This window comes from Gopherus flavomarginatus, chromosome 18 (genome assembly GCF_025201925.1).
Source record: "Gopherus flavomarginatus isolate rGopFla2 chromosome 18, rGopFla2.mat.asm, whole genome shotgun sequence".
Taxonomy (NCBI): Eukaryota; Metazoa; Chordata; order Testudines; family Testudinidae; genus Gopherus; species Gopherus flavomarginatus.
In genome coordinates this window covers 1,538,570-1,562,179 of record NC_066634.1, presented here as the reverse complement: position 1 = coordinate 1,562,179, position 23,610 = coordinate 1,538,570, and the positions used below count along the sequence as shown (strand labels likewise).

The 23,610-nt window shown below is 67.5% G+C and overlaps 4 protein-coding genes across 9 annotated transcripts; 1 reads left to right on the top strand and 3 right to left on the bottom strand.

The window, feature by feature from the left end:
- Positions 1 to 6: 6 nt before the first annotated feature.
- Positions 7 to 2,559, bottom strand: TIMM17B (translocase of inner mitochondrial membrane 17B). The gene is made up of 6 exons (XM_050927409.1): positions 2,458 to 2,559; positions 1,179 to 1,278; positions 874 to 937; positions 655 to 783; positions 452 to 562; positions 7 to 120 (listed from the first exon to the last, which is right to left on the bottom strand). Exons 1-6 carry the CDS (start codon positions 2,481 to 2,483, stop codon positions 32 to 34), a joined length of 519 nt encoding a protein of 172 aa, XP_050783366.1. The 5' UTR covers positions 2,484 to 2,559; the 3' UTR covers positions 7 to 31.
- A 399-nt stretch (positions 2,560 to 2,958) lies between these two features.
- Positions 2,959 to 5,409, top strand: PQBP1 (polyglutamine binding protein 1). The gene is made up of 7 exons (XM_050927415.1): positions 2,959 to 3,063; positions 3,596 to 3,677; positions 4,024 to 4,135; positions 4,263 to 4,372; positions 4,541 to 4,651; positions 4,932 to 4,992; positions 5,212 to 5,409. Exons 2-7 carry the CDS (start codon positions 3,611 to 3,613, stop codon positions 5,366 to 5,368), a joined length of 618 nt encoding a protein of 205 aa, XP_050783372.1. The 5' UTR covers positions 2,959 to 3,063; positions 3,596 to 3,610; the 3' UTR covers positions 5,369 to 5,409.
- Positions 5,410 to 5,977: 568 nt separating this feature from the next.
- On the bottom strand, positions 5,978 to 15,815 carry SLC35A2 (solute carrier family 35 member A2). Of its 5 annotated transcripts, XM_050927330.1 has the most exons (6): positions 15,736 to 15,811; positions 14,138 to 14,432; positions 13,039 to 13,221; positions 10,019 to 10,170; positions 9,172 to 9,866; positions 5,978 to 6,516 (listed from the first exon to the last, which is right to left on the bottom strand). In XM_050927330.1, exons 3-6 carry the CDS (start codon positions 13,094 to 13,096, stop codon positions 6,489 to 6,491), a joined length of 933 nt encoding a protein of 310 aa, XP_050783287.1. In that variant the 5' UTR covers positions 13,097 to 13,221; positions 14,138 to 14,432; positions 15,736 to 15,811; the 3' UTR covers positions 5,978 to 6,488. The 5 variants fall into 5 exon arrangements, with proteins under 5 accessions (XP_050783287.1, XP_050783288.1, XP_050783289.1 ...); XM_050927331.1 differs by lacking the exon at positions 14,138 to 14,432 and having other exon boundaries at positions 15,736 to 15,815; XM_050927332.1 differs by lacking the exons at positions 14,138 to 14,432; positions 15,736 to 15,811 and adding an exon at positions 14,575 to 14,890.
- Positions 15,816 to 17,770: 1,955 nt separating this feature from the next.
- PIM2 (Pim-2 proto-oncogene, serine/threonine kinase) lies at positions 17,771 to 23,606 on the bottom strand. Of its 2 annotated transcripts, none has more exons than XM_050927353.1 (6): positions 23,270 to 23,606; positions 21,736 to 21,863; positions 21,376 to 21,426; positions 19,981 to 20,353; positions 19,122 to 19,298; positions 17,771 to 18,512 (listed from the first exon to the last, which is right to left on the bottom strand). In XM_050927353.1, exons 1-6 carry the CDS (start codon positions 23,436 to 23,438, stop codon positions 18,343 to 18,345), a joined length of 1,068 nt encoding a protein of 355 aa, XP_050783310.1. In that variant the 5' UTR covers positions 23,439 to 23,606; the 3' UTR covers positions 17,771 to 18,342. The 2 variants fall into 2 exon arrangements, with proteins under 2 accessions (XP_050783310.1, XP_050783311.1); XM_050927354.1 differs by having other exon boundaries at positions 21,736 to 21,842; positions 23,270 to 23,322.
- Positions 23,607 to 23,610: the final 4 nt, after the last annotated feature.

The window sequence follows — 23,610 nt, the reverse complement described above, 5'->3', positions numbered from 1 at the left end:
AGAGGGGACCCCCCCCAAGTACAAAGCAGCTTCATTGATATTGTCCGTAGCCTGGGTATCCTGGAGGCGCTGGGCTGTCTTTCAGGGGCAGCTGACTGGGGTCTTCACCAAAAGGGTTAGCTGGGGGGGCAGAAGGGGAGGAGAAAATTACTAGTGAGAAGGCAGAGATTCAGCTACTTCTGGGCAGGGCAGCTGTGGAACAGCCCCACACCACCACAAAGGGACAGCCTGACCAGCGCTGAACTGATTCACAGCCCCCTGGTAGCCCTGGGCCCCCCCATCCAGCGCTCGTCACTCCCGACCCACAGCCCCCTGCTAGTCCAGCCCTGCACCTCCCCGCCAGCTCTCCTCACTCTCAACCCACAGCCCCAGGCTCCCCCGCCCCATCTCTGCTGGTGCCCCTCACTCCCGACCCGCAGCCCCTGCCAGCCCAGCCGCAGGCCCTGCTTACAGTTCTGGAATTGCTGGGCTGTGTATCTGGTGAGTAAGATCCCAACTCCTTCTATCAAGGCCAGTAAAATGCCTCCCATCATGGCTGAGCCAACCATGGCTAACGGACCACCTGGGGAGAAAAAGAGGTGAATTAAAGAGATGGGGCACCAGTCAGAGCCCGGAGGCGGGGGCTCAGGAGGGGGTGCTGCGCAGGACACTCACTGCGGGAAGCGAGCACAGCCCCCGTGAGCGCCCCGCTGGTGATCGAGTTCCAAGGATCTTCCTTCCCCCTCATCTTCACCAGGCCGCAGTCAATGGTGGAGAAAAGGCCCCCCCAGATGGCAAAGCTACCTGGGGAAAGGAGGGAGCAGCGATTAGATACACCTTGGCCCCCTCCCTCCCAGGCCCATGCTCCCCACACACTACATAGCCCCCCCTCACCTCCTATCTGTGGCGCTCTGATGCGGATTGCACTGACGCTCCCTTTGAACCGGTGTCGGACGCCCTAGGAAGAAGAGCAGCAGAGGAAGAGTTGGGGTAAGATGCCACATGGCCCCCACCAGGCCCTTCTTCTCCCCTTTCCCCTGTAGCGATCGGGATCGGCAGGGAGCCAGCCCTCAGGCGCACAACCCACCCCAGCCCGGACGGCCCAGCACCATCAGGAAGATGGGAATGAGACCAACAGGATCCGGGGCCTGGGTCCAGCTGGCGACAGAGTGGCGTCAGGGGACAGGGGCTGGACTCACCACGGGGGCGTTCCGGAAGCCCTTGACGGCCTGGAAAACCCCCCCACCGATCATCCCCATGGTGAAGGCACCGCCACAGTCATCCACGATGCGCCATGGACTGCCAGAGGAAAAGGGAGGTGGTTAGCCAGGCTGGGAGACCCTACAGTAAACAAACCCAGAAGCAACCCTACAACAAGCCGAAGGTGGGAACCCTACCACAATAGATCCCTGCTAACCCCTCGGGCGCGACCGACCCTACGGCAAATAACTCCCCCACCCAGAGACCAGCAGCAAGCCAACCCCTACTATAACCCCACCACACCCCAGCCAACCCTACAATAACAACCCCTCCCCCACCTCACTCATCCTGCCCCTCCCCCGCCCTGCCCCCAGCAAGGAGAGACCCTACAATAACAACCCCTCCCAGCCTCCCCCGCCCTACCCCCAGCGAGGAGAGACCCTACAATAACAATCCCTCCCAGCCTCCCCCGCCCTACCCCCAGCGAGGAGAGACCCTACAATAACAACCCCTCCCCCACCTCACTCATCCTGCCCCTCCCCCGCCCTGCCCCCAGCAAGGAGAGACCCTACAATAACAACCCCTCCCAGCCTCCCCCGCCCTACCCCCAGCGAGGAGAGACCCTACAATAACAACCCCTCCCCCGCCCTGCCCCCAGCGAGGAGAGACCCTACAACAACAACCCCTCCCCCGCCTCACGCGCCCTGCCCCCCCCCCGGAATTCCACGTGGTACAAACAAACACACTCTTTCCCGACCCTCCCTGCCTTGGTATCTCCCAGCCCATAGCGCCTGTGAGAGGACGAGGGGGAGGAATCTGCGCCCCCCATTTCTCCCCCAATGAACTCGCCCGGCCACAGACTCCAAAGAGCAGGGACATACCAAGTGACCAAGAAGAGGGGTGTACGGTTCCGAGCGCCTCCCCCGCCCCGTGGAGCCGCCCAGACGGAAACCGGGGCGAAAGACGAGAACGGGTGGATCCATTGCAGGGAGATGGGGGGGGCTGGGCGCTACCGGCAGAAGGGAGTTGGGTGAATCCATTCCCAGAGAAAGGGGTGATAGTCCGAGAGGTTCCTCCCCCTCCTGCCAATGGGCTCGCCCACCCAATGGGCTGGGAGCTACCAAGGGACCAAACACGTGGGGGACCCACCGGTCACCTAATGGACCGGCTCACAGGCCCCTGCTGGGGGGGGGAAGAGACCAATTCCCCTCCCAATGGGCTCGCCCGCCGGGCGGTACCAAGCGCCCCGCGGGGGGGAGACGCGCCACGGCCGCTCACCAGGGCTCCCGAGCATATTCCTCCATGGCTCCAAACAGCGACCGCACGGTCACGTGAGTGAGACGCTCCACCCCCTTGCCCCGCCTCTTACGAAACGGGTGAGCCCCGCGGCCTCTTATTGGGCAGCTGGGATCACGTGTGTTTATCGCCTGAACGTCACATAAAGGGGACGGGTGTCTCTCCGCTCTGATTGGTCAGTTGGAGTCACGTGGCGGGGGAGCCCCTTCATTCCCGGCCCTGAGCACGTAGAGAAGAGATTCAGCCTCCCTATTGGCTCGTCTTCGAGCACGTGACTTGTGTCACCGCTCTCACCGGCTCGTGGGTCTCACGTGATTTTGCGATCTTCACTCTGATCGGTTGTCTTTGGGGGCGGAGCCCTCTGCTCTGTCTTCCGATTGGTCAGCCGGAAAAAGTAAGTCGGGACAGCCCCGCCTACCTCCCTCCCATTGGCCGGATCCCGTCACATGGGCATGGGGGCGGGGGCAAGTTGCCTGCAGCATCAGCTGAGCGAGAGGGGCGGGGAGGGCGCTGATTGGCTCGAGTGCGTCACGTGCGTGGCTAGGGTTTGGGTGCAGCCTGGAGAGCGGAGGGGCCGGACGGAGACTGGTGGGGGAGACCCCGGGGGGAGGGGCCATGGGGGCCCGAGGCGGGGGGAGCCCGGGGCCCCAGGGGGGCGGGGTCGAGGCGGGGGGAGCCCGGGGGGAGGGGCAATGGGGGGGCCGAGGCGGGGGGAGCCCGGGGCCCCAGGGGGGCGGGGCCGAGGCGGAGGGAGCCCGGGGGGAGGGGCAATGGGGGGGCCGAGGCGGGGGGAGCCCGGGGCCCCAGGGGGGCGGGGTCGAAGCGGGGGGAAGCCCGGGGCCCAAGGGGGGAGGGGTCATGGGGGGCGGGGTCGAGGCGGGGGGAGCCCGTGGGGGAGGGGCAATGGGGGGGGTCGAGGCGGGGGGAGCCCGGGGCCCCAGGGGGGCGGGGTCGAGGCGGGGGGAGCCCGGGACCCCAGGGGGGCGGGGCCGAGGCGGAGGGAGCCCGGGGGGAGGGGCAATGGGGGGGCCGAGGCGGGGGGAGCCCGGGGCCCCAGGGGGGAGGGGTCATGGGGGACCCCGGGCCCTGGATCCCCCCGACTGACGCTCCCCTCCCCCAGGTTCCGCCGCTCCTGATGCCGCTGCCGGTGGCGCTTCAGTCCCGCCTGGCCAAGAGAGGCCTCCTCAAGCACGTGGAGCCGGGTGCGTGCGAGACACCGGGCCTGGGGGGCACCCTGGGGCGGGGGGGTGCTATGGGGCGCTCTCCCCCGGAGGGCCAGGCGCTGGGGGGTAGGGTGGGGTGGGGGGTGCTCTCCCCTGGGGGGCCAGGCAGGGGGGCGCTATGGGATGCTCTCCCCTGGGGGGGCTGGGTGCTGGGGGGCCAGGCCAGGCGGGAGAGCACTCTCCCCTGGGGGCTGGTCGCTGGGGGGCAGGGCGGGGGGGCACTCTCCCCCAGGGGGCCAGGTGCTGGGGGGTGCTCTCCCCTGGGAGGGGGGCGCTATGGGGTACGGTTCTGTACAGTCAGTTCTCTGACCCACGCTGTCCTTAGAGCCCGAGGAGGAGGTCATCGCGGAAGATTACGATGACGACCACGTGGATTACGAAGCCACCAGAATTGAGAATTTGCCGCCCAGCTGGTATAAAGTGTTCGACCCCATCTGGTAAGAGAGAGCACTCCTGTGCGGCATAATGTGCGGCTGTTCCCAGCTACCCCACCCCAGAGGTGGCTGCATCTCAGCGTGCTATAATGGCAGGTGAATCAACTCTGTGTCTCTCCCTGCCCTCCAGTGGTCTCCCCTATTACTGGAACATGGAGAACGACCTGGTCTCCTGGCTCTCTCCTAACGACCCCAACTCCATCATCACCAAAGCCGCGAAGAAGTTGAAAAACAGCCTAGGTAATGGGAGGGAAATGGGGTTAGTTGGGGAGGGAGCTGGGATTCAGGACTCCTGGCCTTCTGTCCCAGCTCTGGGTAGGGCATGGGGTTGAGTGGCTTAGACTGGGGCAGAGTGGAGGGGCCCGGATGCCGAGGTTCCCTCAGGAGCTGTCTGTGTGTCTCCCCCAGAGGCTGACGAGAAGCCGGAGCGCCCCTACGAGAAGCCGGAGCGCGAGGAGGTGAAGGAGCGGCGTTACCATCGCCGGGAAGAGCTGGCGCCATATCCCAAGAGCAAGAAAAGTGCGTGGGGGGGGGGGGAGAGACACAGAGATGGGGGACGGTATCACTGGATCCGAGCCAGTGGTGCGGGGGAGGAGGATGAAGGTCCAACGGCATCCTGGAGCTGATGAGGCTGAGCCCAGGGCAGGGTGGCTGTGGGGAGCAGAGACGAGGGGGGCAAAGAGGGATGAGCGGGGAGGGGAAGGGGGTGAATTAGTACCTGAGGGGATGGGGGTGTAGCTGGACTTGGGGGGGGGCCTTTGGGGGAGCACTCAACTGAGCAGGGTCTCTCCCTCCCCAGGCAGCCGCAAGGATGAGGAGCTAGACCCCATGGACCCCAGTGCCTACTCAGATGCCCCACGGTGAGATCCTGCTGCCCCTTCCCTCCCTCCCCCTGGGCTGAGGGGGGGCTGTAGTCCCACAGTGTGGCTTGCTGGGGGGCTGGGTGACAGAGCAGGGGAGGGAGTTACAGGGGGAGGAGTTTGGTGCAGTGGGGTCTAGGTGGGGGAGGAGCCTGTCACAGTGGGTGGGGCCTACCCAGAGGGCTGTGGTGCTGACATTGCCTGCCCCCCCCCCCGCAGGGGCACGTGGTCGACCGGGCTGCCGAAGCGCAACGAGGCGAAGACGGGGGCCGACACGACCGCAGCTGGGCCCCTGTTCCAGCAGCGCCCCTACCCCAGTCCCGGTGCCGTGCTGCGGGCCAACGCCGAGGCCTCCCGCGCCAAGCAACAGGACTGACCCCTCCCCCACCATCTTTGTAATAAACCTGGAGAGATGCAGCTGGGACTGACCTGTGTGTGCCCAGCCTGCAGGGGGGGCTGGGTGTTGCTGGGCAGGGAGCGGGGCTGGGTGTTGATGGGCAGGGGATGCTCTCCTCGGCAGACAGGGCTGTGGGGAGAGGGCTGGTCCGGGGGTGCTCTCATCTATTTCCCTGGGTCCTTGGACCAGAGGTGGGAGAGAACCCAGGAGTCCTGCCTCCCAGCCCCCCCGCTCTAACCCCCCAGCCCCCTCCTCCCCAAGCCAAGGAGAGAACCAAGGAGTCCTGCCTCCCAGCCCCCCCGCTCTAACCCCAGACCCCACTGCCCTCCCAGAGCTGAGATAGAACCCAGGAGTCCTGGCTCCCAGCTCCCCTGCTCTACCCCACTAGCCGAGGAGCGAACCCAGGAGTCCTGCCTCTCAGCCCCCAGGCTTTAACCTACCAGACCCCTCTCCCCTCCCAGAGCTGGGGAAAGAACCCAGGAGTCCTGGCTCCCAGGCCCCCTGCTCTAACCCACTGGACCCCCCCCCACAGAGCCAGGGAGCGAACCCAGGAGTCCTGCAGCCCCACAGATGACAGGACACACATGCTGTTGTGTCAAAATCCATGTTGGACAATAAATAGAAAAGGCCACAGTGGGGAGTGATAAAAATGGGGGGTTCCACACGGCTGCCCCATAACCACTGGGTTAGGGGGCATTAATACTGAGCGGCTCGTGCCTGCATCCCCCCCATAAGCATGGGGGGCTTGAGTGAGGGGGACTGGCCACGCTGTGAGCGGGCGCATCCCCTTCTGGGAGGTAGGAATGGCTGCCTGCCTTTTACGCAAGGGTAAACTGAGGCAGGGGGAATCAGGAAATGGCAGTGAGGTGGAGCGCCCAGACCCCAATCCCCTCCCGCAGCTGGGGAGAGAACCCAGGAGTCCTGGCTCCCAGACCTCCCCTTCCACTGCATCTCCTACTTCTTTCTGAAAGCCACAGGCAGGATCCCAGGCTGCCTCACCTGGCCCCGGGATGGGGCAGGGCGGAGGGGCCCCTGCTGAAGCCGGGGCTGGATCCTTCCAGACATGGTGAACGTCGCCCCGCCCCAGTCGCTGCCTGACTCAGGAGCCCTTCTCTTTACATGCCAGCCTGCAAGAGAGAAAAGGGGATGGTTGGGCTCGGGGAGCTGGAGCGCCGACGGGAAGAGAACCCAGGCGTCCTGGCTCCCAGCCCTCCCCCACCTCTACTCCCAGAGCTGGGTGAGGACACAGGCGTCCTGGCTCCCAGCCCTCCCCCCGCCTCTCTACTCCCAGAGCTGGGTGAGGACCCAGGCGTCCTGGCTCCCAGCCCTCCCCTGCCTCTACTCCGAGCTGGGTGAGGACCCAGGCGTCCTAGCTCCCAGCCTTCCACAACCCAGTAGTTCATGCAGCTTACAATATACCAGGTTTAGTTTGGGGGGGCTGATCCTGCAGGTCTGCTGGAGTGGGGGGGGCAGAGAATTCCCCACACACACCCTATGACTGCCCCCCTCCCCCAGCAATAGGGGCTCAAGGCTATTAAGAAACTACCCCCCAGCACCCCACTTTCATTGCTAATAGCCAGGAGAGGCATTTCTCATCCCCACCCCACCCGGGAGCCAGCCAGTGCCTGCCCTGCGGCTCCACCCTCCTGGCCCACCTCTGGGTGCCACTGGGAAAGGCCATTTTGTGCCTCAGTTTCCCCACTGCCGTTGGCTGTAGGGAATGTCTCTCCTTCTGGGGCTGGGCAGTGCCTGGCCCAGTGAGGGGCTGAGATCTCAGCCGGGGGGGGGCATAATGGGTGTAGCCCCTGCCCCAATGGCGGGGGGGGCAGCTCTGATCACCAGCAGGGTAGGGCTGGGCCCTACCCATGGGGACTCCCCAATCTCTGCGGAGGCCCCAGCAGGGCAGACACGAGGGATACACCACCACTGAACACGGCTCAGTGCTTTGGGCGGGGGGTTAATGGGCCAAGGGACAGCGTTAGGAGTCACCCCCTCCCCACATTTGGCACCAAGCTCTGGGAGGAGACGTGGAGGCCTCGGCTTGTGGGGCGCCGGGTGTCTCCCTGCCTGGGGGAGCTGCCACACCAGGATGGGGCTGAGACCTGGCAAACTTACCTCAGGAGCAGAGCCAGTGCCCCCTAGACAGCCCAGTGCCCCATTCCCCACCCCCTGAGCCAGCCAGTCCCTGCCCTGGGGCTGATGGGAGCCGGTGCCCCCCAGAGGGGACAGGCCTCTGCCCCATTCCCCACCCCCCGGAGCCAGCCAGTCCCTGCCCTGGGGCCAGGAGGGAAGCCAGCGCCCCCCAGAGGGGACAGGCCCCAGCTCCATTCTCCAGCTGTTAGTAGGGTTAGAGGTCATGCACTAACACAAATCCTAGGACACCCCCCCCCATGTGGTTCCCCACCCCCCGTCAATCACCGAGCACGCCGGCTAAATAAATACAGTCTCTTTATTCCGCGCGGCGGCTCTGCAGACAGGACAGCGGCCGGCAGGGTTACAGGTGTTTAAAAAAAAACCCCACCCCCCCAATCCATACAAAATGTGTCACCCAGCATCTATGTACAGTGGTAGCACCCCCTCCCGTCCCAAACCCAGCCAGCTGGCCCCTCGGCAAAGCAGCGCTCCCCCTGGCTTTGGGGGAGGGAAACTGAGGCAGAGAGAGGGACAGAGCTGAGAATTGAACCCAGGAGTCCTGTCTCCCAGCCCCCCCTGCTCTAACCACCAGCCCCCACTCCCCTCCTAGAGTCAGGGAGAGAACCCAGGAGTCCTGGCTCCCAGCCCCCACCCCTCAATAGCAGCATAGGGGAGAGTGACACTTAAAATATCTCACATCACCTCATTTGTGCGAGGTCGGGGCCAGCCCCCCGCCTGTGTCCATCGGCCGTCGCTCCATAGAGTCCCCGGGGATGACCCCCGGCAGCGTCAATGGGGCCAGCCCCCTAGCTGCTGGGAAGGGATTCGCAGTGGAGTCGGGGCGCGATGCACATTCACACTGGCTGCTCCCCGCTGTCTGGTACCAACGGCAGCCTCTGTCCCCACTGCCCCTGGGATCTGCCCGCCCAGGCACGCTGCCTCCCGCCAGGGAGATGGATTAGTAATTAATGGCAGGTCACAGCCGTTTGCTCTCACCCAGCCAAGCCTCAAGGAGCCAGGGCAGGGCAGCGTCCTGGAACACCCGGGGGAAACTGAGTCACGGAGCTGGGGGAGGAACTCAGCTGAAATTTACAGACAGCGAGTCCTGACTCCCAGTCCTCCTGCTCTAACCACTAGACCCCACTCCCCTCCCAGAGCCAGGGGGAGAACCCAGGAGTCCTGGCTCCCAGCACCTTCCCCCAACACACAACTTAGGGGGCTGTGCGAGAGAGTACTCCGACAAAGGGGGTGCCGTGGGCAGCACTCCCACGCTGCCCAGGCGAATCATCACCCTTTGGAAGGGTGGCGAGTCCTTCATCCAGATGCCAGCTTGGTACGGCCGAGCCATTCCTGGGGGCTCCCTCCCGCCCCCCATCTTCATGTCCGTCATCTGGACCCAGGAGAGGGGAACAGTCTGAACTGGAGCAGGGTGGGGGATAGATGTGGGGCGGGGGAGACACGGGGAGGCAGCAGCAGAATGTTTGGAGGGGGGGTGGGAAAGGGGGACGTGCTTGCCCCCAAAGACCACTCAAGTGAGGGAGACATGGGGCAGAAGCCCAGGTAGGAGGGGCAGAGAGAGGCTCTGGAGGGGCTCGGGGCCCAGGAGAGACCCCCCCACCCCTAGCAGGCCTCACTCGACCAGCACTGACTTGGGCGGGTAGCCCGGCTCGCTGGGTTCCTTGCAGAGGGGCGGCAGGGCCGTGGGCTCCTGGCGAGGGCCCAGGGGCGGCCCGGCCTTGGGCAGACTGTACATGTAGACGGCCCCGATGACCAGCCCGGCCCCCAGGGCGAAGGGCGGGTGCAGGCGGAAGCCGAACAGGTACATGGAGGCCACGGTGGAGGCCACGATGGAGAGCGAGGTGGCGAAGCCCTTGAGGATGTTGTCTGCGTACTTCACCACCACGGCCACCAGGAGGCCGCCGAAGGCCTGGTTGAGGATCACGCCCCACACCAGCGGGCTGTAGCCGTGGAAGAAGCCCTGGGCAGCCACAGCCGCCCCCTCGGCCCAGCACATTCCCAGCAGCCCCAGCAGGGTCCCGAAGATGCCCAGCTGCACGTTGCGGAGCCACACGGAGGCCGAGCTGCCCTTCAAGATCTTCTCGAAGTAGACGCCGGCGAAGCCCGAGGAGAGGCAGGAGACCACCACGGCGACCAGGCCGACGGCGTAGCTCTGCTGGGCGGCGCCCGGGGAGCTCCCCCCGCCCGCCTGGCCCTGCTCCACCTGGACGATGGCCACGCCGGCGAAGAGCAGCAGCAGGGACACCCACTGCAGGTGCGACAGGCTCTTGCGAAGCATCAGGACCGAGAAGACGGCCGTGGTCAGGATCTTCAGCTGGTAAGTGACCTGCAGGGTGGTGGGCAGGCAGGTCAGAGCGGCGGGAGGCCAGGCTGGCATCCCCTCCTGACTGCCAGCCAACCCACAGATCCTCCCCCACCCCAGTATCCCCGGTCAGACCGACGGGCCCATCGAGCCCGGCATCAGGGCTGGGGTCCCACCTGGAAGGTGGCTGCCGGCAGGTTGGAGATGGCGACGTATTGGAGGTTGTTCTGCAGCGTGTAGATCAGCGAGGGCACCGCCAGCTTCAGCGTGTCCACGTACTGCACCACCACGGCGTCGTACAGGAACAGGGCAAACTGCCTCACGCTGCCTGCGGGCAGAGAGCGCCAGGGACGGCTCACCCGTCTGTCTGGCGCAGCCCAGCGCCCGCCCAGCCCGGCCTGCCTAGCTCACCCCGGCGCCCGCCCGGCCCGGCCTGCCCAGCTCACCCCGGCGCCCGCCCAGCCCGGCCTGCCCAGCTCACCCCGGCGCCCGCCCGGCCCGGCCTGCCTAGCTCACCCCGGCGCCCGCCCGGCCCAGCTCACCCCGGCGCCCGCCCGGCCCAGCCTGCCTAGCTCACCCCGGCGCCCGCCCAGCCCGGCCTGCCTAGCTCACCCCGGCGCCCGCCCGGCCCACCTAGCGCCCCGCAGCACCCAGTCCAGCCTGCCTAGCGACCCCGCAGCACCGAGTCTGGCCTGCCTAGCTCACCCCGGCGCCCGCCAGGCCCGGCCCGCCTAGCTCACCCCGGCGCCCGCCCGGCCCGCCTAGCTCACCCCGGCGCCCGCCCGGCCCGCCTAGCTCACCCCGGCGCCCGGTCCGGCCCGCCTAGCGACCCCGCAGCACCGAGTCTGGCCTGCCTAGCTCACCCTGGCACCCGCCCGCCCGGCCCGGCCTGCCTAGCTCACCCCGGCGCCCGCCCGGCCCGGCCTGCCCAGCTCACCCCGGCGCCCGCCCGGCCCGGCCTGCCCAGCTCACCCCGGCGCCCGCCCGGCCCGGCCTGCCCAGCTCACCCCGGCGCCCGCGTGGCCCAGCCTGCCTAGCTCACCCCGGCGCCCGCGTGGCCCAGCCTGCCTAGCTCACCCCGGCGCCCGCCCGGCCCAGCCTGCCTAGCTCACCCCGGCGCCCGCCCGGCCCAGCCTGCCTAGCTCAACCCGGCGCCCGCCCGGCCCAGCTCACCCCGGCGCCCGCCCGGCCCAGCCTGCCTAGCTCACCCCGGCGCCCGCCCGGCCCAGCCTGCCTAGCTCACCCCGGCGCCCGCCCGGCCCGCCTAGCTCACCCCGGCGCCCGCCCGGCCCGCCTAGCTCACCCCGGCGCCCGCCCGGCCCGGCCTGCCTAGCTCACCCCGGCGCCCGCCCGGCCCGCCTAGCTCACCCCGGCGCCCGCCCGGCCCGGCTTGCCTAGCGACCCCGCAGCACCAAGTCTGGCCTGCCTAGCTCCCCCCGGCGCCCGCCCGCCCTGGCCCGCCTAGCTCCCCCCGGCGCCCGCCCGCCCGGCCCACCTAGCGCCCCCAGCACCCAGTCCAGCCTGCCTAGCGACCCCGCAGCACCGAGTCTGGCCTGCCTAGCTCACCCCGGCGCCCGCCAGGGCCGGCCTGCCTAGCTCACCCCGGCGCCCGCCAGGCCCGGCCTGCCTAGCTCACCCCGGCGCCCGGTCCGGCCTGCCTAGCGACCCCGCAGCACCGAGTCTGGCCTGCCTAGCTCACCCCGGCGCCCGCCCGGCCCGGCCTGCCTAGCTCACCCCGGCGCCCGCCCGGCCCGCCTAGCTCACCCCGGCGCCCGCCCGGCCCGGCTTGCCTAGCGACCCCGCAGCACCGAGTCTGGCCTGCCTAGCTCACCCCGGCGCCCGCCCAGCCTGGCCCGGCCTGCCTAGCTCACCCCGGCGCCCGCCCAGCCCGGCCCGGCCTGCCTAGCTCACCCCGGCGCCCGCCCAGCCCGGCCCGGCCTGCCTAGCTCCCCCCGGTGCCCGCCCGCCCTGGCCTGCCTAGCTCCCCCTGGCGCCCGCCCGCCCTGGCCTGCCTAGCTCACCCCGGCGCCCGCCCGCCCTGGCCTGCCTAGCTCCCCCCGGTGCCCGCCCACCCTGGCCTGCCTAGCTCCCCCCGGTGCCCGCCCAGCCCGGCCCAGCCCGCCTAGCCCCCCACCCCAGCGCCCGCCCGGCCCGGACTGCCTAGCCTCCCACGGTGCCCACCCGGCCTGGACTGACTAGCCCTGCACGGCGCCCGGCCCGGACTGAGTAGCCCCAGCCGGCCCAGACTGCCTAGCCCCCCGTAGCACCTGGTCCAGCCTGGACCGCCTAGCTCCCCACGCAGCACCCACCCGGCCCGGCCTGCCTAGCGACCCCGCAGCACCCGGCCCGGCCTGCCTAGCCCCCCGCAGCACCCGCCCGGTCCGGCCTGCCTAGCGACCCCGCAGCACCCGCCCGGCCCGGCCTGCCTAGCCCCCCGCAGCACCCGCCCGGCCCGGCCTGCCTAGCCCCCCGCAGCACCCGCCCGGCCCGGCCTGCCTAGCCCCCCGCAGCGCCCGGCCGGGCCTGCCTAGCTCCCCCCAGTCCCCACCCAGCCCGGCCTGCCTAGCGCCCCCCAGCGCCCACCCAGCCCGGCCTGCCTAGCCCCCCGCAGCACCCGGCCCGGCCTGCCTAGCTCCCCCCAGTTCCCACCCAGCCTAGCGCCCCCCAGCACCCGGCCCGGCCTGCCTAGCACCCCGCAGCACCAAGTCCGGCCTGCCTACCTCCCCCCATCCCAGACTGCCTAGCGCCCCCCAGCACCCAGCCCGGCCTGCCTAGTGACCCCGCAGCGCCCGGTCCAGCCTGCCTAGCGACCCCGCAGCGCCCGGTCCAGCCTGCCTAGCGACCCCCGCAGTGCCCGGCCCGGCCTGCTTAATCCTCTGCGGTGCCCCCTACCCACCCCCGGTCCTACAGAGCCCCCCAGCGCCTGGCCCTGAGTGCCTAGCCCCCCACAGCACCCGGCCCGGATTGCCAGGACACAGCTTTACCATGTGCCCGGCCCCCAGCCCGGCCCGCCAGGACACGACTTACCCGTCGGTCCGGCCCCCAGCCCGGCCTGCCAGGACACGGCTTTACCGTCCACCCGGCCCGCCAGGACGCAGCTTTACCATCCGCCCGGTCCCCAGCCCGGCCCGCCAGGAGACGGCTTACCCGTCCGCCCGGCCCGCTGGGGAGAGTGCCCCCTGCCCAGCCCCCCTACCTTGTTTCTGGAGGAAGATGAGCAGCAGGCAGGTGGCTCCCTTGAGCAGCTCAGCCATCACCACGGCCGTGGTGGCGAAGAAGCGCTCCCCGGGCAGGGTTCGCACGTAGCGGATGCTCAGGATGAGGGAGGCGTTCTGGACCACCAGCACTGCCAGGCTGATGTACTTCAACCGACGGTTCCCTGGCGGGACAGGGATGGGTCAGACCCAGAGGCAGCCTGCCTGACATCCCCCTTTCCCCATCAGACCCAGCCGCCTGGCACCCCCTTCCCCAAATCTGACCCCCAGTGGCCTTCCACACAGACCCCTTCCCTGCAACGCTGCACCCAGCCAATTCCCCAATGCCAAAATCCTGTGATGCCCCCTTGCCCATTGATCTAATACACATGCAAAAGGCAGGCTTCCCCCTCCCTGGCCCCAGCTCTCAAGCAGGCTGCATTCAGGGGGCTCGCGGCGCTGAGATGCAGCCACCCCTGGGGCAGGGCAGCTGGGGAACAGCTGCACAGGGATGGCTCGCCCTCTCTCTCAGGTGGTTCAAAACTTCCTCAATCAGTTTATCCCTGTTTCTTCTTGTGCAGGGTTGGTCGCTTGGCATCAGTAGCTCTTCCCCCCGGGTGCTTCAGCCCCACCCCGGCAGCCTGCGTTTTCGGCTCAGCTAGACCCGCTCCTGCAGCCGCCCATGGCGAGATCAGCTCGCTGCTCCCCCAGTGGGCCCTCTTCTGCCCCCTCCTTTTTCCTCGCACATGGGTTGGGCAGAACAGAACACAGGGGTCTGGAGGAGGCCCTTGTCCCACGGCGTTAATATGTCCCGATCTCGGCTGGAGACACCCTGGGGCCTTTCCCCACAGCTCAGGCATCCCAATGCACCCAGGCCTTTCTCCTCCTGTTCACTGTGGATGAGCTCCCCACTCAGCAGCCAGAGACGTTATAATGAAACAAAAAACCTCGGCTCTGCAATGGGGCTTTCTGCCCTGGGTCTGGCCAGCCCCTAACACCACGGAAATCTGCATGGCGTCGACCGCCATCGAAAGAATCAACGCCTAACACTGGGGAAGTTTGATTGTAGACCCTACCATAATAGAAACTGTCAACAACTACCAAAAATTTATGCCCATCGGGGCAGGGGCCAAGCATCTCTTGGGAGCTGGGAGACAAGGATTTCTCTGGTCGGAGGCAGGACACCAGGTAGGCAGGCCCGTGAGCCGAGCTAAATGTTGCTTTTCAGCATGATCGATTGCCACTAATTTCAACTCATGAGTCCTGGATGAAAGGCTGGCACCCAGACGGGCAGCACTTCAGGTGCCGGGGGGCAGTTCCCTTCAGCCCCATCAGCTGAAGGGAACTGCAGCTAAATTACTGGCTTCCTGCGGCACGCGGCTAAGCAAACACACACCTGTCCAGAGTGAAACCAGGAAATATGAAAAAAGGGTGGGGACTTTCCCTCCCTTGAGCGCATTCCAATCCAAGGAACGGTCAGGCCGGCCCAGAGCTACTGTAAGAGGGAAATCCGGCTGGCTACGCCGGGAACGACTCATGTGGCACAGAGACGCAGCTGCCACTGGGGAGGAGCAGAACAGCTCCACATAACGCTCCCTCCGAGTGGGGAGAAAAGCAGGAAATCCCACTCCCGCCCCATCTCTCTCTGCAGGGAGTTCCCCGTCCCCTCCTTGTGCAACCCGCCCCGCTCATCATGGGGGCCAGAGCTTTCCCTTGTACACCAGACACCCGCCCTGGTGTATGTCCAACCCCACACGCTCCCCCTTCAGCAGCAGCAATTCCCTGGCCTTCCCTACTCCACCCCGCCCCACAGCAAGACCCCACTGCAGCCTCCCTCCCGTGCTGTCCCAGTGTCTCAACCTCCCAGGGCTCCTCTCCCCACTTTCCCCTGCATCCCCCCCGGCCCTCAGTGTCCCCCCTCCCTGCAGTGTCTGTCCCTCCCCGGACACTGCCCCCCCCACCAACGCCCTGCCCCTGGCATCTCCCCCCTGCAGCACGAGCCCTTTTCCCACAACTCCCCCCCATCGTAACGCCTGGTTCCCCCCAGGGACCCCCAGGTATCTACCCCCCCACACCAGTGTCTGCACCCCCCACCCACAGCTAGTGACCCAGCCCCAGGCACCGCTCGCCTCACGCTCCTGCCACCGCGCCCCCCTTCCTGCTGCTCCTTAACCCCGCCACGGGCATCAGCCCCCCCGGGCCTCTCCCTGACCCCCCCAGAGCCTGCCCCCAGGGCCCCCCCACGGGGCCCCCCTTCCTGCTGCTCCTTAACCCCGCCACGGGCATCAGCCCCCCCGGCCCCTCCCTGACCCCCCCAAAGCCTGCCCCCCGGACCCCCCCACGGGGCCCCCCTTCCTGCTGCTCCTTAACCCCGCCACGGGCATCAGCCCCCCCGGCCCCTCCCTGACCCCCCCAAAGCCTGCCCCCCGGTCCCCCCCAGCGCACCCCCCTTCCTGCTGCTCCTTAACCCCGCCACGGGCATCAGCCCCCCCGGCCCCTCCCTGACCCCCCAGAGCCTGCCCCCCGGTCCCCCCCAGCGCCCCCCTTCCTGCTGCTCCTTAACCCCGCCACGGGCATCAGCCCCCCCGGGCCCCTCCCTGACCCCCCCGAGCCTGCCCCCCGGTCCCCCCCAGGGCACCCCCCTTCCTGCTGCTCCTTAACCCCGCCACGGGCATCAGCCCCCCCGGCCAGGCTCTCACCCCCCGCGGCCGGCTGCTCCCCGCCGCCTCCGGCCCCCCCCAGCCGCTGCCATGGTGGCAACTGCCCGGCAACCCCAGACCCCGCCCCGCTGCCACTTCCGCATCCCAACTTCCGCTTCCGCCCCACGGCGAGAGGCAGCGCCAGAGCGGAGCCCGCGTGGAAGGACCATAGAGAGCGGGGGCGGCGGGCTAGAGCGGAGCCCGAGTGGAAGGACCATAGAGAGCCTGGGGCTGCTGGCTAGAGCGTAGCCCGCGTGGAAGGACCATAGAGAGCGGGGGGGGGAGCTGGCTAGAGCGTAGCCCGCGTGGAAGGACCATAGAGAGCGGGGGCGGCGGGCTAGAGCGGAGCCCGCGTGGAAGGACCATAGAGAGCGGGGGGGGGGGGGAGCTGGCTAGAGCGTAGCCCGCGTGGCAGGACCATAGAGAGTGAGGGCTGCTGGCTAGAGCGTAGCCCGCGTGGAAGGACCATAGAGAGCGAGGGGGGGAGCTGGCTAGAGCGTAGCCCGCGTGGCAGGACCATAGAGAGTGAGGGCTGCTGGCTAGAGCGTAGCCCGCGTGGAAGGACCATAGAGAGCGAGAGCGGCGGGCTAGAGCGTAGCCCGCGTGGAAGGACCATAGAGAGCGAGGGGGGGGAGCTGGCTAGAGCGTAGCCCGCGTGGCAGGACCATAGAGAGTGAGGGCTGCTGGCTAGAGCGTAGCCCGCGTGGAAGGACCATAGAGAGCGAGAGCAGCGGGCTAGAGCGTAGCCCGCGTGGAAGGATCATAGAGAGCGAGGGCGGCGGGCTAGAGCGTAGCCCGCGTGGAAGGACCATAGAGAGCGAGGGCGGCTGGCTAGAGCGTAGCCCGCGTGGAAGGATCATAGAGAGCGAGGGCGGCTGGCTAGAGCGTAGCCCGCGTGGCAGGACCATAGAGAGTGAGGGCGGCTGGCTAGAGCGTAGCCCGCGTGGAAGGACCATAGAGAGCGAGGGGGGGCTGGCTAGAGCGTAGCCCGCGTGGAAGGACCATAGAGACTCCTGGGTTCTGTCCCAGCTCTGGGAGGGGAGTGGGGGCTGGTGGTTAGAGCAGGGGGGGCTAAGAGCCAGGACTCCTGGGTTCTCGCCCCAGCTCTGGGAGGGGAGTGGGGGCTGGTGGTTAGAGCAGGGGGGGCTAAGAGCCAGGACTCCTGGGTTCTCTCCCCAGCTCTGGGAGGGGGGGGTCTGGTGGTTAGAGCAGGGGGGCTGGGAGCCAGGACTCCTGGGTTCTCTCCCGGCTCTGAGAGGGCAGTGGGGTCTGGTGGTTAGAGCAGGGGGGGCTGGGAGCCAGGACTCCTGGGTTCTCTCCTGGCTCTGGGAGGGGGGGGCTGGCAGGTTACAGTGTAGAGGGGGGGAGCCTGGACTCCTGGTTTCCTGCCCCAGAGCACACACCCCCGTGGCAGCAAACCGTCCCCTGAGCTCCCCTCCAGCCACCCAGCTCCTTGGGTCGGCTTCTCACGTGACACGTCTTAGTGGCTACGGGCAGCCAACATGCACTTCAGGGGAGCCCATGGAAGGATAATTGCTTCTGGGCACCACAGGGTGCAAAAATGGCCAGCCATGTAGGCTACAGGGGACAGGCCCCATGTCCCATCCCCACCCTGGGGCTGGATGGGAGCCAGCATCCCCTAGAGGGGACCTGCCCCCTATCACTTTCCCCACACCCTGACCTTTGAAGCCCCAGTGGGGAGTGGGAAGTGTGTGGCTGGGGTGGGGACATGAAATGCTGGCAGGTGTTGGGGGCGTGGTTGTTGGCACAGCCGGTGTGCACAGGGGAAGGCAGGTAAATGTAGGGCTGACGTAGGTGACACCTGCTAAGTATGAGTCACTGCTGGATCCAGGAATGCTGGCTGGAGCTACACCTGTAATGTGGGTGAGGGCCTGGGAGCCAGGACACCTGGGTTCTCTCCCCGGCTCTGAGAGGGGACTGGGGTCTGGGGAGTTAGAGCTGGGGCAGGGCTGGGAGCCAGAACTCCTGGGTTCCCACCTCCCCCTAGAGAGAGGAATCACTGACTCTACCAGGATTTCCTGGATAAAAATAAAACCTCTTTTATTTAAATAGATTTTTCTTCCTCTCAATCCTATACAGAATTGGTCTGAATCTCATGCTGGCACTGGGGCCCGTTCAGTAGCTTAGATAAGACACCTCAGTCTCAGCCCAGCAAGCCACACCTTGGGGAGCATAGGAGGGGCTGGAAATGGGGGGGCTAGAGCCCCCCCACGCCTCATAACCACCTCATGGGCTGGTTTTGATGGGAGCCCAGCTCATGGCAATACACAAGTATTTACACATACAGAGACATGTCTGATCCTTGAGAGGGACCAGAATCCAAACCTCTAGCGGGGGAGGAGGAAAACTCGGGGGAGGGACTGTGAACCAGGACTCCTGGGTTCTTTCCCCAGTTCTGAGAGGGGAGTTGCTCTAGTGGTTAGAAAAGGGAGGTGGGGAGGCTGGGAACTCTGGCTTCTAGACACCTGTAAAACCAGGTCAACTCTGATCTCAGCTGGCCACAGGCCCAGCTGCCTGAGGCTGAAGTGGTCCCCGTGGGGGTGGGTCCCTATCTCGGCAGGGAAACGCAGGGTAAATCCAAGTCTTTCAGCAGCTGCTGTTGCCAGCGGTGCCCCTAGGGGGCGCTGGGTTCTGTGGCTCCTCCTCCGGTTGGAACTGGGGATCAGGCTGCAGCCAGGGGTGTTGGAGAAGCTGCTCCAGTGTGGGTCGGTCTGAAGGCTCTGGGGACAGGCACCATTGGATCACATCCTGGCAGCCTGGGAGAATGAGCAAGGAGGTTAGCGAGAACCCAGGAGTCCTGGTCCCTCCCTGCTCTAACCACTAGACCCCACTCCCAAGCTGGGGAGAGAACCCAGGAGTCCTGGTACCCAGCCCCCACCAAACTGATCATTTTGAACGTCCAGAGAAATTTAAAAAAAAAAAGTGTGGAGGGAGTGTGAAAGAATGAAGAGATGTTGGGGTGCAGTACCCTGGAGGGCCAGCAGGGTCAGTGCTGGGCATAGGGGGGGGCAGTAGCCCAGGGGGTCAGCGGGGGCCATGCTGGGCATAGGAAGGCTGTGGGAGACAGTGCTGGGCATAGGGAGGCGCAGGAGGGGGCCATGCTGGGCATAGGGGGGCAGTAGCCCGGGGGTCAGCGGGGGCCATGCGGGGTGTTGGGGGGCAGGAGGGGGCTGTGCTGGGCATAGGGGGGCAGTACCCTGGGGGGCCATGCTGGGCATAGGGGGGCAGGAGGGGGCCGTGCTGGGCATAGGGGGGCAGTACCCCAGGGGGCTGTGCAGGACTTGGAGAGGCGCCAGAGGGGGCCAGCTGTGGCAGGGCTGGGCATAGGGGTGCAGTACCCCAGGGGGCCAGCGGGGCGCGCTCACCCTCAGACAGGGGCTCCGGGAAGCGGAGCTGCGCAGCCAGGATCTCCTCATCGCGCTGGAAGGGGACGTCGCCGCAGGCCATGTCGTACAGCAGGACCCCCAGGGACCAGACAGCGGCTGGCAGCACGTGGTATTGCTGCAGCCCCACCCACTCCGGGGGGCTGTACACACGGGTGCCTGGGGGGGGGCACAGGGGTTAGCGGTGCCGCCTCCCAGAGCCAGGCAGAGAACCCAGGCGTCCGGGCCCCCAGCTGTACCCACCCCCTCCCAGAGCCGGGCAGAGAACCCAGGCGTCCGGGCCCCCAGCTGTACCCACCCCCTCTCAGAGCCGGGCAGAGAACCCAGGCGTTCGGGCCCCCAGCTGTACCCAGCCCCCTCCCAGAGCCGGGCAGAGAACCCAGGCGTCCGGGCCCCCAGCTGTACCCACCCCCTCCCAGAGCCGGGCAGAGAACCCAGGCGTCCGGGCCCCCAGCTGTACCCACCCCCTCCCAGAGCCGGGCAGAGAACCCAGGCGTCCGGGCCCCCAGCTGTACCCACCCCCTCCCAGAGCCGGGCAGAGAACCCAGGCGTCCGGGCCCCCAGCTGTACCCAGCCCCCTCCCAGAGCCGGGCAGAGAACCCAGGCGTCCGGGCCCCCAGCTGTACCCACCCCCTCCCAGAGCCGGGCAGAGAACCCAGGCGTCCGGGCCCCCAGCTGTACCCACCCCCTCCCAGAGCCGGGCAGAGAACCCAGGCGTCCGGGCCCCCAGCTGTACCCACCCCCTCCCAGAGCCGGGCAGAGAACCCAGGCGTCCGGGCCCCCAGCTGTACCCACCCCCTCCCAGAGCCGGGCAGAGAACCCAGGCGTCCGGGCCCCTCACCGTCGAACTCCGTGTAGACCGTGTCCTGCAGGAGGGCGCTGGAGCCGAAGTCGATGAGCTGGAGGTGGCCGGTGCGCAGCTCCACCAGGATGTTCTCGTCCTTGATGTCCCGATGCGCCACCCCCCGGGCGTGGCAGTGCCCCACGGCCTCCAGCACCTGGCAGAAGAAACGCCGGCACTGCCCCTCGGCCAGGGGCCCCCGCTCCGTCACGTAGTCGAAGAGATCCTGGCAGGGCTCAGGCCGCTCCAGCACCAGGCGGAACCCCTCGGGGGTCTCGTACCAGTCCAGCAGGCGGATCACGCCCCGGTGCCCACCCCTGGCACACACCCGCTTCATCAGCATCACCTCCTGGGGCACTCGGAGGCCACTGGGCTGTGGGGAGAGAGAACGCAGGACACTGAGGCTGGGACTTATGCTGCAGAGCCGGGGCGAGAATCCAGGAGTCCTGGCTCCCAGCCCCCCTGCTCTAGTCACCCCCCAGAGCCAGGAGAGAACCCAGGAGTCCTGGCTCCCAGCCCCCACCCTGCTCTAACCACCCCCCAGAGCCAGGAGAGAACCCAGGAGTCCTGGCTCCCAGGCCCCTCCCTGCTCTAACCACCCCCCAGAGCCAGGAAAGAACCCAGGAGTCCTGGCTCCCAGCCCCCCTGCTCTAATCACCCCCTAGAGCCAGGAGAGAACCCAGGAGTCCTGGCTCCCAGCCCCCACCCTGCTCTAACCACCCCCCAGAGCCAGGAGAGAACCCAGGAGTCCTGGCTCCCAGGCCCCTCCCTGCTCTAACCACCCCCCAGAGCCAGGAGAGAACCCAGGAGTCCTGGCTCCCAGCCCCCCTGCTCTAATCACCCCCTAGAGCCAGGAGAGAACCCAGGAGTCCTGGCTCCAGCCCTGCCCCTCTAACCACTAGACTCCGCTCCCCTCCCAGAGCCGGGGGAGAACCCAGGAGTTCTGGCTCCCAGCCCCCTCCCTGCTCTAACCACCAGCCCCCTCCCAGATCAGGGAGAGAACCCAGGAGTCCTGGCTCCCAGCCCCCTCCCAGATCAGGGAGAGAACCCAGGAGTCCTGGCAGTGGGTGCTGGGGGGTGCCGTGCTGCAGGGGGTAGTAGAGGTCGCAGCGATTTCTATGCTAAAGCACCTTCAGGCCACAGACCCACCCCCTTTGTTTGGGCCCAATCGAAAAGCAGGAGACGGGGTTAATTTGCATAAACCTTGTCCCTCATTAGCCGCCCAGGTTTGCAGTGGGGACGCAGACTCGTCGTGTGTCCTCACTCACCTGGAGCTTTGCAAAGCGGAAGCAATCAAGCGGCGAGAGCATCCTGAGCTAACGAGCAGAGACTAGGAATTAGCTGCCCCCCCATCCAATCATTGCTTCACACCCCTCCCCACGAAACGAGACTTACCAGCTTGGACCAGTGCGCGACTTTGTTCTTCGCGATGTGTTTGATGGCAACCTGCAGAGAGAGAGAGAGATCAGGCCCCACTCCCTGACCCCCAGCCAGCCAGTCCCGCCCTGGGCCTGGGTGGGAGCCGGCGCCCCCTAGAGGGAACAGGCCCCTGCCCCATTCCCCGCCCCCTAGCCAGCCAGTCCCGCCCTGGGGCCGGGTGGGAGCCGGCGTCCCCTAGAGGGAACAGGCCCCTGCCCCATTCCCCGCCCCCCAGCCAGCCAGTCCCGCCCTGGGGCCGGGTGGGAGCCGGCGTCCCCTAGAGGGGACAGGCCCCAGCCCCATTCCCCGCCCCCCAAGGCCAGACAGTTTTCTCACCTGCAATCCATCAGCCAGCCGGTGACCAGCATAGACCGTCCCGAAGCCACCCTTGCCCAGGAGCCGCCCGAGCTGATACACGGTGTCAAAGGCGTCTTTGTCCTTCCCTGCGGCAGGGCAGAGTGTTACTGTCATGGAAAATAGAACCCAGGAGTCCAGGCTCCCAGCCCCCTGCTCTAACCACTAGACCCCTCTCCCCTCCCAGAGCCAGGGAGAGAACCCAGGTGTCCAGGCCCCCAGGCCCCCCCTGCTCTAACCAATAGGCCCCACTCCTCTCCCAGAGCCAGGAACAGAACCCAGGAGTCTAGGCTCCCAGCCCCCTGCTCTAACCACTAGACACCACTCCCCTCCCAGAGCCAGGGAGAGAACCCAGGCGTCCGGCTCCCAGGCCCCCCCTGCTCTAACCAATAGGCCCCACTCCTCTCCCAGAGCCGGGTGTCCCCCGCCCCGACCCAAGGACTTGCCCCCGCCAGGAATGAAGTGGGAGACGCGGGCAGGGGCAGTTCTGCAGAGGGGGAGCCTGGCGTGTTGGGCAATAATACGGGGAGAGACCTGGGGAATGATACGGGGAGAGGAGCCCCCCCGGACCCCAAGTGGGTGGTGACTGTGGAAGACAGACACAGACAGCGAGTGTGAAAGTGACCCGAGAGAAATGGGCAGTGTCTCACCTCCCAGCAGTGGGGCAGGAGCCGGGGCCGTGGGAGAGGGGAGGGGCCGTGGGGAAGGGTCCATGGGCAGTCGGGCAGCAGGGGACAGTAGGGAGATGCCATGGTGCAGGAGGGGCAGTGGGGCAGGAGCCGTGGGGCTGCAGGAGGGGAGAGAAGGGGGCAGTGGGGCAGGGGCCATGGACAGTGGGGCAGAAAGGGGCAGTGGGGAGATGCCGTGGTGCAGGAGGGGCAGTAGGGCAGGGGCCGTGGGGAAGGGTCCCTGGGCAGTCGGGCAGCAGGGGGCAGTAGGGAGATGCATTGGTGCAGGAGGGGCAGTGGGGCAGGCGCCGTGGGGCTGCAGGAGGGGAGAGAAGGGGGCAGTGGGGCAAGGGCCATGGACCGTGGGGCAGAAAGGGGCAGTGGGGAGATGCCGTGGTGCAGGAGGGGCAGTGGGGCAGGAGCCGTGGGGCTGCAGGAGGGGAGAGAAGGGGGCAGTGGGGCAGGGGCCATGGACCGTGGGGCAGAAAGGGGCAGTGGGGAGATGCCGTGGTGCAGGAGGGGCAGTAGGGCAGGGGCCGTGGGGAAGGGTCCATGGGCAGTCGGGCAGCAGGGGGCAGTAGGGAGATGCCATGGTGCAGGAGGGGCAGTGGGGCAGGCGCCGTGGGGCTGCAGGAGGGGAGAGAAGGGGGCAATGGGGCAGGGGCCATGGACCGTGGGGCAGAAAGGGGCAGTAGGGAGATGCATTGGTGCAGGAGGGGCAGTGGGGCAGGAGCCGTGGGGCTGCAGGAGGGGAGAGAAGGGGGCAGTGGGGCAGGGGCCATGGACCGTGGGGCAGAAAGGAGATGCCGTGGTGCAGGAGGGGCCGTGGGGCAGGGGCCGGGTCTCACCTCCGGGGCCGCAGCGCCCCTCCCCGCCCGTGGGCCGCATCCCCGCCCGTCCCCGCAGCCTCGGACCCCGCAGCGCCCCGAGCTCAGCCCGGGACCGACTCGCGCCGCGCCGCGCGGCTCCCTCGCTACAACCCCGGCGCCAGCCAATCAGCGGCGGGCTCGTTTGCATGGCCCCGCCCCCGGGATGCAGCGCGGGCGGGGGAGGGGAAGTTGAGGTGATTTTCCAGGAATCGGGGCGCAGGTGTGGGGGTGACCGCGGGGCCCAGGTGGAAGCGGCGCCGCAGCGTTTGCTGGGAACTCGGTCAGCGCAAACCAGCCGCCGCGGCGCAATGCACGTCCCT